General features: G+C 41.8%; 1 protein-coding gene and 1 pseudogene across 9 annotated transcripts in view; one reads left to right on the top strand and one right to left on the bottom strand.

Annotated features, from left to right (window-relative positions):
- The window catches only part of LOC109497282, a 35,347-nt pseudogene extending 32,843 nt beyond the window's left edge, over positions 1 to 2,504 (bottom strand).
- A 1,570-nt stretch (positions 2,505 to 4,074) lies between these two features.
- Positions 4,075 to 13,411, top strand: part of MAGI2 (membrane associated guanylate kinase, WW and PDZ domain containing 2) — a 1,363,649-nt gene continuing 1,354,312 nt past the window's right edge. For 2 of the 9 annotated variants that reach the window (XM_045053217.1, XM_045053215.1), the window contains exon 1: positions 4,089 to 5,012. In XM_045053217.1, coding sequence (XP_044909152.1) covers positions 4,712 to 5,012 — 301 coding nt within the window. In that variant the 5' untranslated portion in view covers positions 4,089 to 4,711. Of the gene's footprint in view, positions 5,013 to 13,411 lie in introns of all 9 variants that reach the window. The other 7 variants (XM_023250302.2, XM_019825383.3, XM_023250303.2 and 4 more) reach the window with 5 other exon arrangements.

Raw genomic sequence — 13,411 nt, 5'->3', positions numbered from 1 at the left:
CCTGTCCCAAGCTCTTGAAGAATCTGGCTTCTTTTCTTAACCTCAGCCTCACTACTAAGCATATTCTGTCTTTTCTTCATCAATAAGTGCTCTTTTTCATTCCATTCCTTAAGACATTAGTATATGTATAAAGAGATAATCATTACATACTGAAGATAAAAATTCATATTAAGGTGGTGGTCACATAATGAAATTTTATATGCTGTTACTTTAGACATATCTGTTATTAGATAGAATTCTGCTGAGCGTTTACATTGTGCCAGAGAATGTGCAAGGGGGTAGGAATGCTTTTCTTTCTTCAGCTTTTAAGATTCCCAAACTCTTTTTTAATAGAATGCAATATCCAGTGCCATGTTCTGCACAAAGAGTGTCAGCAATGAAAAAATTCATTCCTGACACAGGTATCAAACTCAGAAAGGGTAAAGCAGACAAGAAGAAGTAAAGCAGATGTGAAGGGTTCCAGAAGAGAAGATAATCAAATTAGTTTGAATCTAGCATTTCAAAATGATTGTTATTTCAGTCATACTTTTCATAGTGCCGTAAACCTGAACAACTAAGGACTCACAACTATTTGCTTTCATCTCTGCAAGTTAGCAAAGTCAACTGATCGACAATTTATTTGATGACATTGTATCTGACAGAAAATGCTGTTTTTTCACTCCTAGGAAACAACCCAACAAGTCCTCAGAATACATGTAAATTTTTTTTCTTAAAGAAAATATACCCATCTTTTTTGCTACCACATTTCAGTGCATTTAAATTTTACATGATACTCACACAACCTTGTCACATAAATCATCACCTTTTTACAGATGAGGGAACAAGTTCTGAGAGGCTATGTGATTTAATCAAGGTTATATGGCTAAAGGCAGGATCCCAATTTCTGAGTCCCCAGACGGTGCTCTCCTCGGGGTTCTACAAGACCCTTTTACACCTGTAGTGGTCAAGATCCAGGCAGGAGACAGAAATAACACCATCACTAAAACTGGGAAAAGCTAATATAAAGCATTAACTAGTAAAAGGAGACTGACTACTAAGCGAGGAGATTACTAACAAACACAGGAGTAGTGGTTTAGGGAGCAGCCAGTACTTCTGGGGCTGTAGGAAAGTACCCAACAACTTAGGTAATAACTTAGAAGAACCATGCTCTCATCCCTGTCCTCTATGCTACCAAGCCAGAGACACAGACCTTACTGGAGATAATGTGGCTGTCGCCCAACCTATGGCAATGAAATTCATTAGGTGTCACAGTCTGGGCTGGTGAGGGAACCACCAGCTGGGGTGCCAGTGAAACTTGCTAGGAATGCACCCATTGGGAGGCCAGCATGGCTTATTGGGAAGCCACACACTGGGGAGTCAGCCAAACTTACCTAATGATGTGAAACACTGATCTCTTGCACACCACAGGCCAGAAAGCCACCCACTGACCACACAGGAGCAAGAAGAAAAGAAGAGGCCCCCCTTTTTTAGGCAGTGTCCCTCTGGCACCTTCTATTGACAAGTCCTAGCACTGGGTTGAGAACAAAGCAATGTTTACAGGTTCTAGTTCTAAATATCACAGTTCAGGGCAAAGATGAATTAGAAGCTGAGAAGCATGAGACTGTTGGCACATAGCTCAATGACTCTCTTGGGTTTTTTTTTTTTTTTTAATTTTTTTTCAACATTTATTTATTTTTGGGACAGAGAGAGACAGAGCATGAACGGGGGAGGGTCAGAGAGAGAGGGAGACACAGAATCGGAAACAGGCTCCAGGCTCTGAGCCATCAGCCCAGAGCCCGACGCGGGGCTCTAACTCACGGACCCTGCGAGATCGTGACCTGGCTGAAGTCGGACGCTTAACCGACTGTGCCACCCAGGCACCCCATCTCTTGGGTTCTTAAGGGGGAAATGCTTTTATACCAAACTCCTACTCCATTTGTCTTCTTCTTCATTTTTTTCCCCCTCATTACCACTACAATGAAATGCAGACCCAACCTTTGAGGATGCTATGTACTGATTTCTGGTAAGACACATGGTTAAGTGCATGAAGAGAGCACAATGCAGTGAATGAGACCAGGTCTGGAGCCAAAACATTTGGGTCTGAATATTAGCTTCACCAATGACTAAATTAGCAGCCTGGTAAAAGTTAATCTCTGTATGCCTCAGTCTCCTTATCTGTAAAAGGGGATGATAATAATATTTACTTTATAAAGATGATGGGAAAAATAAATGTAAAGCCTATACAACAGCACCTAGCACATAGAATTTGATAAATATTAGTATTACCCATATGTGTTAGTTTGTAATTGGTGTTTAAAAATGCATATTCAGTTCTCATTTTCAATTTCCATGTAGGTCTGTATCTCATAATGCTAAAACCCAACTTGTTTGGGTGAGACTGGGCTAAGTACCAAAAAACCTTGCGGCCTCCTGGGCATTGCCTTCAGCTTTGATTTCAGATCCTGGCACTGCCCCTGGCTCACTGAACAATCCTCACAGCAGAAGCCAACCCACTGGGGATCCATCGTCTCAAGGGAACAAAAGACACATGTTTAAATAAATCATCTTTCTTTAGTAACTCTTCCAGTTGACTAAATTTGATTCCCCTCTTCCCCAAACAATGAGTTACACTTGCGAGGAAAAGAGGAAGGAATTACTATTTTTAGTGCCTACCCACCTGTACCAGGCAAGCACTTTGTATGCATTACCTGATTCATCCTCATCATGTCCTATCAAATTAGTACTTTTAACCCTGTTTAACAAATAAGGAAAATGAGGCTCAGAAAGGTCAAATAATCAATTCAAGATGACCTCTTGGTAAGCAGCAAAGCCTCAATTCAATTCCGGTCTTTCTGTTTGGGTGGACTACACGTTTTTAACTGTGCCGCTTGCCTCCCACACTCTCTTCATCTCAGACATCAAAAATCTTAACTGCTCAGTCGTTTTCGTACTTTGCTTTAAAGAGAAGAGTGGGTGTGCAACTTTTTTTTTCTTTCTCAACCGTATCATTTTTTAAGATACAGCGAATGAAATTCATTTACTAGTCACAGGAATTTAAAAAATTATTCCTAACATCTTACACGAAATTAGCTTTGAATGAAAATCAGCAGCCCTACTGAATCTCTGCGCGCCTGTCCTCACCTCTCCTCCAGGCTGCAAACTTGGTGAAGGGAAAGGAAGCCGGTGGTGGGCCTGCGAGCTGAGCTCCAGCCCGGATTCTGCCGCGGTGCTCAAGTTCGGTCGGACCCTTCTTTCCCTCCTGTGGAGCAGGTAGCTGTCGGGCCAGGACGTCTTAAGGTTTCTTCCTAAGGTACAAGCCCGAGTCTGAGGCTCTCCTGGGCGAGGATGTGCCCCAGTCGTGTCCGCCACAGCTCCCGGGGTGAACAGCCCGTTTCTCCCAGGAAGCTGCCGAGACCACCTTTCTCCCGCCCCAGCCCACAGCCCCTTGTGCTCCGCGTCTCCCAACCAGGAAAAGTGAAGCCCCTTCCCCTGGGACCCTGGAGCAGCCTCTCACCGGACAACTCCGCCCCTCCGCTGAGTTCCCGTCCCGGCCTGCACCCCGCCAAGCGATGCTCAGCCCACCCGCCGTCTGGGTAACCAGCTTGCACTTCCCCAACTTTCCGCTTCTCCGAGGGGGAATTCTGAGAACTCTGCAACGAGTTTGACTGCAAACAAAGCACCGCTTAACAGTGAACTCCTCCGCCGCCTCCCGACGCCGGGAGCTCAGGCCTCCCCTGCAGTTCCACGCCGCGTCCCGCCAGCTGGGCTTTCCCACGGCGGGGTCCCGGGCCGGGGGGGGCGGGGTCGCAGCGGTCCCGCCGGAGCCCCGGGCTCGGGGGCGCGCCCCAAGTACGGGTCTCGCTTTTTCTGCTCCCGTCGAGTCCCGGTCTGAGGAAGTCCGGACGTCCTCGCGGCGCAGTAACCTAGCGCTCCGCCGGGCCGCGTGGAGGCTGAAGAAAGGTCCGCGCAGGGCTCGCAGCCCTTGCTGCCGGCCTCCCCACGCCGGGCCTCGGCTCCCCTCCTTTCCCGCTCCCGCCTCTTCTCGTAGGCTGCCAGGCGGACCCAGCCTGCCTCTCTCTCTGCCTTCACTACCGGGTCAAGCTGCGGAGGGAGGGAGCGAGACAGCGGCGAAGCGGCTCCCCACCCGGCGCGCGCGCGCGGCCCTCCTCCCGCTCCAGCCTGCTCCCTCCTCCCCTGCCTCCTCCCCTCTTGCCAGTACAGTACAACTAGTACGCACACACTCACACACACACGGACCCTGCTGCTGCCACTGCAGCTACCATGGATATCAGCTAACAACACACACCCAGGCGCGCGCGCGCGCTCCCACTCGCACCACGCAGGAGTGGCCCCCGGCATCCCTACCCTCCTTCCCCACCCCCACCCCACTCGCTCACCAGCTCGGCTACTGCTCGCTCAGGCTGCCGCCGCCGCCGCTGCCGCCGCCGCCACCACAGCTCTCCTCTGCTGCGGGGCCACAGCCTTGAGTGTCATTCAAGGGACAGCACAACCTCACCCAAGCTCTCCTACCTCTGCCCAGCCGTCCCTCTCATCCTCCCCCTTCATCATCCTCACTCCATCCAAAGAAGAGGGAAAGCACCGAAGGGGGAGGAAGGCAAAGTCTGCTCTTCTCACCTCTTGGCCCCCTTGCTCCTGCATCCTCATTCTCTCACCACCAACTCCCCTACCCCAGAGGAACCCCTCAGGAGCTGAGGCGACTCACCCCACTGCCATGTCCAAAAGCTTGAAAAAGAAAAGCCACTGGACTAGCAAAGTCCATGAGAGTGTCATTGGCAGGAACCCGGAGGGCCAGCTGGGCTTTGAACTGAAGGGGGGCGCCGAGAATGGACAGTTTCCCTACCTGGGGGAGGTGAAGCCCGGCAAGGTGGCCTATGAGAGCGGCAGCAAGTTGGTGTCGGAGGAGCTGCTGCTGGAAGTGAACGAGACCCCCGTGGCGGGGCTCACCATCAGGGACGTGCTGGCCGTGATCAAACACTGCAAGGACCCCCTCCGGCTCAAGTGTGTCAAACAAGGTGAGCGCAGCGGCTTGCTCGGTGCTTTGCCAGGCGGCTGGACCGCTCCAAGCGCAGGGCAGTGGAAGGGTGGGCTCGCGTGTGGAAGGGGGTGTGTGGCGCGACGGTGGGGGAGGTCGAGGGAGTACCCGGCAGAGCGAGTGAGCTTTGCGGGGGGTCCGAAAGGGGTGCTCAATGGAAGGGAGGGACAGGTTTGCAGTGTGGCGTGCAACTTTGCGCAGTTATATCCTCCACTTTGGAAGGTGTTTGGCCTTGTGTGACCTCAGAGGTGCGGGCGAGCTCCCGGGGCAAATTGAATGTGCGTCAGTGGCACAGCCCGCAGTGGATGAAGAGCTTTTGGGGAAGGAAAGGAAGGAAGGACGGAAGGAAAGAAGGGACGAAAGAGGGAGGGAGGAAAGGGGAGGAAGGAACAACTTGAGGGTGCAGCGGCATCACCAGCAGGGCGGGGAGGAACATGGGGTGGCGGGGCGAGTGGAGAACTACGCCCCCCTTTTCAGGAGCCGGACGGGAGACGCCTTGGGTCCTCAGCCGTCCCCTAAGGATCCCTCCTTGAACCTCTAGGTGACCAAGAAGGGAAGGGACAGATTGCTTTGGGCGCTTTGACGGGTCTTCCTTAACTTTTTCCCTGCTTCGCTCTTCTGTCCCCCTCCCCCGCCCACGGTCGTGTCATGTGGGCACCGCGCGTCACGTGCGCACTGACTAACCCCAGTGCTCACCCCGAGTTGGCCGGCGGGAGAAGGCTCGAGAATGAGGCGCGGCACTGGGAGCGGGTTCTAGCGTTAGGGGGTCGGAGGAGAGACACGGTTACCCGAATGTTCTCTCCCCAGGGGTTGTTGCCCTTGTTGGGTGGAAGTTCCCTGTGGCTGGGCTCCTTTGGCTTCCGATTTGAGGGGTGTGTTGCTGAGGAGCTGGGTGGAAAAGCCAGCTGGTTTCAGCTCAGGCTCCCTCAGCTTCAACCTGGCTTGGATGAGCCTCACTTGAAGGCTGTGATGGGGACGTAGGGAGACTGGGATCTTACAGAACTCTCGTTAACTCTGTTTTTGCTGAAAGGAGAATAGGGTCCTGAAGGAGGGAAGAGTGAGATGAAAGTTTCTCGGAAAGAGGACCAAAGTAGCGAATCTTTGTTTTCCTCACGTGATTTGTGTATGTTCTGTAGCTCAAACGCACATCTCCTGTGCTGTATGTATGCATATATGCAAATTCGTATCAGGCTGAAGGCTTCTTGTTGATGACTTTACGTGTTCCTCCTGCCTCAGAGATGGAGTTGAGCATGCCATTGCCTGAATTTTGAACAACCCCATAATCTTACTACATGGCCGACCATCGAGAAACACTCGTAGGGAGATGTTCTTCTCTATAAAATCAGTTTGAAAAGTAAGCAAATGAAAAAGAAGTCTCTGGCAGAATTTCTTAAATTTCAATTGCCATACGAGAAAACGTTTTCGTTGGGGAATCTTCTGGCTTACTACTTGAGATAGGCTAATGTAAACATTGGCTTGTAGGTCAACATAGCTCAGTACTGTACAAAACTGAAGATTTATGAGTTAGGGAGGAAGGCAAATAGAGTATCTTGGTATTTTTCAGTATAACACACCAGAAGCTCAAATACAGGGATTCCTGCTAACTTACGTGATGTCGTAATATTATCTTACGGCAGTAGTTAACAAATGTAAGGTTCTGGTTTTGAGTCCAGGAAACCCGCCACACGATTAATGAGCGCGCTTTTATTGGCAGGAGCTTGGTGTTTGTAGTGGGAAGTGATGGGAAGAGTTAATGTGTTGTGAAATTGGACTAATGATAGTATCCTGATGAAGGAAATGATTGTCTTATTATGATTTACAGTGTTGCCCACATTTAATGTTGTGTTCTTTCTGAGCCCTGTATTTTGAGTGGGACTCTGGCAAAGTGTATTTCTAGCAGTAAGAGATGATTGAGTATTATATTCCATAAAATCTAATAGTAAGACTTAACTTGGAAAAGTGAGGGCATGAAAGCTATCATTAAATAATGAAAAGCTTTCAAGTAAGAAAAGGAATTTGACTATCTTCTGATAACACCATAGGACAAAACTAAGGTAAATTTATAGAACAATTTAAAAGATGAAACATCTTTGCCTGTGTTAAGAACATGAGCTTGCTAAACGAAGAGAGACAAAAGGAGGAAGAGGAGGAGAAAATGAGCTTTCTAACATAACCTTTCAAAAATCTGTGGACTGGCTATATTGTGAATTCATGAGCCCCCTTCATTTGGGGTCTTTATGAAGAGGCCAACGTGATCAGATGCCAGGATTCCTATGTAAGCTAGGAACCTAGACCAGATGCCATTTCAATCTTGCAGTGGATGACTTGATCGAAGGTAGTCTCTGATCACCCACCTTCTATATAATATTTTATTTGAAAGAGTATTGCTTTTAGAACTCATGGAATATATAAATATAAAGTGATACATAAAGGGGAAAAATCTCTTTTCTTTCTTTGTTAACTGTTTGTTTCTGGGCTTCACTGGGTCATTGATGATTGATGCTGGTAATGATGTTCACAGAGCCTCCACAGGAACCTGGTTCACAACCTGAGTTATTATTGACCAAGAAAGAAAAAAAAAAAGCCTCACTTAGCTTTTGTGGAAAATATAATCTTATTGTATATTCTTCTAAATATCATCATTTATATATACTATTCCCTTGTTGAAACCATTCTTTCCCTTGTCAAACAACAAGACAGGTTTATTTTATTTATCATTGTAAGCAAAATGAAGATTTCAGAATGTTAGATAAGGTACCTGTGTGTCTGGAGTTTTACTATAGATTTTACTTGCCAGAAAAATATTTAGAAGCTCTTGGCTCAGTGTTCTTATTTCTGGAAAAGCAACAAACTGGCATAGCTGAAAAACTTAAACATTGTTTGTTTAGCAGTTTTATTTTTAAAATGTGAATGAGATGATTGATTTCTGAATATTCATTTAAACATTGGGTATTAAACATACACAATCAGGTAAACTAAGGCAAATTTTCCAAAGAAAAGTAGGCATTTAAAATAAAGAATATTAATAAAAAGCGCACCAGATAAAATTGCATTGTTTACTCAATTTTTATTTACTTGTTTGGCTAATTTAGCATTATAGTTGTCATAATTTTATTTCCTTTTTACTTTTATTTTATTTTTTATTGTAACACTTTATTTTTAAGCATTTTTGAAAAAATTAATTTTTTAAATTTTAATTCTAGCATAGTTATACAGTGTTATCTTAGTTTCAGGTATACAGTATAGTGACTTATCAATTCTAATAGTTGTTATAATTTTAAAATATAACTTTAAAAGAGGACGAAGTATAGGATTTTAAGATATACTAAACAAAGTAGATGTATCGTAATTTTTCTGCATTGTTTAAATGTCTTTAAAACCATTCTTAGAAGCCATTTAATTAAATTCAAGCTGCTTTTAATCCACACAGTGATGAGTCATATATGAAAAATACCATGTATTGTCACATCTAATTTGTTTTTATAAACTCTGACTTTTTAGTTTATAATAATAAACTTTCCTCACCAAAGCATTTAATTCTAAATTAGCAGATCTGTTCCATGATCTCATTAGTGCAGTAGACCCAGTTGAAGGAAGTTTCTTGGAGTGATTTTGAGATCTTTGCTGAAGTGCGAAAGGTTTTTCTTTCTTTCTCTCTTTTTTTTAAGTTTGCCACTAAAGTTCACAGCAGCCAGTTACATAGACCATTGTGTCCTACATTCCTTGCACTATGGCTGCCACTGCGTCTAATCCCACATGGAGACCTACATAGCCTGGACTTATTTTCCCATTTAGGATCTTACAATGGAAAATAAAAGGCAAAAAGTTTTCTAATTCTTCCCATGTGGAAGAAGGGCCAAATAAGGCCTTTGAAATTCAGTTCTAGAGATGTACATTGCTCTCCCTCCTATTGCTTCTTTCAAAGCCTTCTTCAAAGAAAAATAGATCCACATTTATTAGGAGTTATGCTTTCTTCTTGACTGACTTCAGGCTAGTATCAGTTAAACCTCTGTGCTACTTTTTATTTGGAAAGGTAAAAGCAAATCATGTCAAATTTTCTCCAATAAAGATGGACTTTCCTTCATAAAAATTTAAGGTATGTGAATTTTATTGACCAATAAACAATCAAACTGTTAGAACAATTTGATCAGTTAATTATTTTAGAATAAATTATCTTTAATGTTTTGGAACCAGGTTAATGAGACAATTATCTTTGGGCATAATTTATGGATGACGCTACTGTAGTTTTTGGTATATGTACATAATTTAAATGGTATGACCTTGAATGTTAAATATGACAGTTTGCTTTTTTATGTGTGTGTTTTGAATGAGACTCATCTCAGGATGAAATCACAGCTGAAGTATTTAAGTGCCACCATCTCAGCTCTTAACATTTATACTGTGTGATCTCTTGGCATATTTATTATGCTCACTTTCCTTTTTAGTTTCTTGAAACTCACACATTCACTTTCATAATTAGCAAAAAGTTTTCACATTTGACAACTCTGACTGCTTATAGTTTAAAACATTGGCTTTCAAATGCATAGCAGACCCTGGTTGAATCATTTCCTTCAAGAGGTAAGATAGAATAGTAGTTCTTTAACAGTCTTCCAAGAAGACTGCTTGATTTTGAATCTTGAGTATGCCACTTAGTATGGGCAATATAAACAATTTATTTAGTCTGGGGTAGTAATAGTACTTTGAGAATATTAAATAAGTTATGTATTTAAAATAAGGTAGTATCTGGCAGATAATGAGCGTTATGTAAGTGTTACTCCACACAAATGCTATTCCAGACATATGGTCATTTTGAGCTAGTGACATATGAAGTGTTGTTAACTTTCAGGATATTTCATTCTAATTGAAGACTAACTGAAATATATGAAATGATTGACTTATTAATAGTATGAATAATTTGCAAGTAGTATTCTTGAGGTTTTTTTGAATAGTAAAATCATCATTTTGTTGTAAAGCATTAATGTGAAGAGTATGCTATTAACTGGAATGGAACATATTTTTACCTTTTAAAAATAACTCCAACTGATGCTGCCTTTATGTGTGCAGATCACTGTTTAATTATTTGCATGTTTTAGCCATTGTTTGTTTTCACTGAGTAGTTTATTTCCTTTGTACCCATATCTTTTAAGCATTTGGTGAATGTATTGAATCATTTACTCTAGGCTTGGCAGGCATTGAAATCCTATTAGAATTCACTAATTTAAATTTAGGAATTTATTTATCCTTTTTGCATGGGACTATTTTAGATACAAGTATATGTTTTAAGAATGAACTTTGACTTCTCAGCTAGAAATCAAGTATCTCATAAAGAGGAGCAATCACAAACAGATTTAATTCATAAGTGTTCACAGTCCACTATGTATAATAAAAATGCATAAAATACAGCAAGGAACTTACTTTGCACTTGTGAGAATGTCAGCAATTCAATATAAATACTTCTCTCAATTAATACTTATGAGATAGAACAATCAACAATATAGCTACCATCAGCTCCCCAATGATTTTAGGATTTTAGTTGGATTAACCCTATCTTTGAATTCAACAGAAACCTGTAACTTGAAGCTCCAGTGTTTAATATTAATTTTTAAAAATATCTCTTACCTATACTACCTATTTACATGACAAGAAATATGGAAAAGGGTCTTACAAATTTCTTAGTGTTGTGACCTTTTAAAAATGTTTTATTTAGTTTCATTCCCAGCTTTCTTTCTTCTATCTCCAGTATGGACTGATGTGTTATTTCCTTTAATGAAAGGAAATTTTAATTAATATTATATCGATAGTTTAATAACAAGTTCGTGATTACTGAATTCAATTAGTGAAAGATACACATCTGCTAAAAAGTGTTGTAAAATGCTCATATCATCCTAGAGAAATAATAATTCCATTATTCTAATATTCCATTATTGCACTCGTTGACACATTATCAACTCTTAAAAAAATTCTGTTTGGAGATTAATTTTTTAAAAACTTAAAAAAATTGTATTAAGTGTAGTATATAACATTGACTGATTTGGATACTTCAGAAGAAACAGAAAAAGTTTTCTTATTTGTCCACTGACTGAATATTCACTTAAATGCATCCCATGTCTTAATTTTCAAAGATCCAGTAGGCTAATGAGTAGATATTTTAAATAAATGGTTGGATTTGTTTCAAAATTTGTAATTATTTGGCTTGCTCTACCTTGAAATACATGTGAAGTTTTATGTCATTTTCAGTTATTTTGGCCCACTTAAAAAAATCAGTGTCAAAACCATGGCAGTCGTTATATATCCAGTAATAGGCCAAATCAAATATGTAACAGAAGAAAATATAAACATTTATAGTTTCAAATAAAAGACATTCTATAGATACTTATTTTTCTTTTTTTTTAATTTTTTTTCAACGTTTTTATTTATTTTTGGGACAGAGAGAGACAGAGCATGAACGGGGGAGGGGCAGAGAGAGAGGGAGACACAGAACCAGAAACAGGCTCCAGGCTCCGAGCCATCAGCCCAGAGCCTGATGCGGGGCTCGAACTCACAGACCGCGAGATCGTGACCTGGCTGAAGTCGGACGCTTAACCGACTGCGCCACCCAGGCGCCCCTAGATACTTATTTTTCTAATGACAAATTTGTAGATTTTTTTGACCCTCTTAAACTGCGTTTAGAGAAATTTGTACATGTGAAATCAGATTTTTCTGTAAATAACCATGATTTTATTAAGTGACCGTGAAATGAAGCAGGAAGAAGCATACTTGTTTAATGTCAAAAAAGTATATTTTATTTATCTATTTTTCAAATTACATTTTGTTTGAAGAAATTTCTTAAAACATGAGTTTCCCAAATGTAATGTTGAATTATTTTTGTTGCCATGGGTATGAGTAGCATAAAAAAACGGTTTGCTCTTTACATTGTCACTTAATAGATCATAGAGTTTGAGTAAAAATATTAAGTGCAAAATACATATAATTTTTAACACTTATTTTTATTTTACAGGTGAGCATTGTTGCTTATCCTAGTATTTCGTATTGCTGTGCACAGGAAGGTTTATACTTAGCTAGAATCTATTTGAATACAAGGATAACAAATGTTGTAGAAACACACAGATTATCTAGCAACATAACCTGAACTTGTCAAAATCTGATGGGCTGGGTTGCAAGCATGAGCAAATTTCAGAGATATGTAATGTCCAGTGTTACATCTGTGAAGCGTTCTGATCAGTCTGTGGTTGACCCCTTTCTTTGCAGTCTGTGCTGTAAGGATGTTAAAGACAAAATTTCTTTAAATAGTAGCTAGCATTTAGGCTTTTTAAAGGGTCACTAAAACCTCCCAGAAGTCTTGGCTTATTTCCAAAAGCACCTTGAACATGAATAACTGTAATCTCGCTTTTCTAGAAAATCAGGTACTTGGAGGGTGGCCATTTTTTTGGTGTTAGGACTGGGGTCTAAATAGAAGTTGACCCCCCCCCCCCAGAAGTGCAAGAATGTTATCAATATGCTCTTATCTCTTTGCAATTAAAGTAATAAAACCTTCCTTTGTATTTCTTCTGAAAGGTCTATAGCTGAATATCCTTTTCCTTTTTGGTTGAAAGTGCCTATGCTTTTCTTCCCTTCAATGTGAAAGATCACTCTAGTGAACAACAGATTTACTTTTCTTCTTTGTGTACATGGATGTCACACACACATACACACACACACACACACACACACACACGCATGTGGGTGCGCACACACATTTTTCAAACACTAAAGTTTAATGCCAGTTTTTAAATCCATAGTCCCAGAAAGATATGTGCATGTGAGGATATAGTCTTACTTTAGAGAAAGAGTTACATAAAATTTTTCCATGTGTGACAAATCTAGCTGAACAGTTTGCATAGTCACCTATTAATTTTCAACTGTGAGTGGTATTTTTTAATGTTGATTTCTTTTTGAGAGTGGGGGAAGGGGCAGAGAGGGAGACAGAGGATCTGAAGTGGTCCGGTGCTACCAGCAGAGAGCCTGATGTGGGGCTAGAACTCATGAACCATGAGATCATAACCCGAAGTCAGACACTCAACCTGCTGAGCCACCCAGACACCCCTGTGAGTGGTATTTTTTAACCCCTATTAGCTCTGATAGTGGGATACCATAAAGACATAATGAAATCAAGTACCCAGATGATTTATACATTTCACGTATATTAGTTCTTAAGAAGTGATAATGAGAAGTCAGGTTTTAATAGTTTGGAATTTGATCATTTTTATTTGCATGGCCAAATGGCTGATGGACTACATAATGCCTGGGAGAAGGCCCTAATGATAAAGTAACAAAAGATGGGTCAGGGACAAGAGGCATGCTTGGTCATCATCATGATAGCATATTTACAGTGTTTTAATT

The sequence above is a fragment of the Felis catus genome, chromosome A2, assembly GCF_018350175.1.
Source record: "Felis catus isolate Fca126 chromosome A2, F.catus_Fca126_mat1.0, whole genome shotgun sequence".
NCBI classification, from domain to species: Eukaryota; Metazoa; Chordata; class Mammalia; order Carnivora; family Felidae; genus Felis; species Felis catus.
This window is presented reverse-complemented; position numbering and strand designations above follow the sequence as displayed.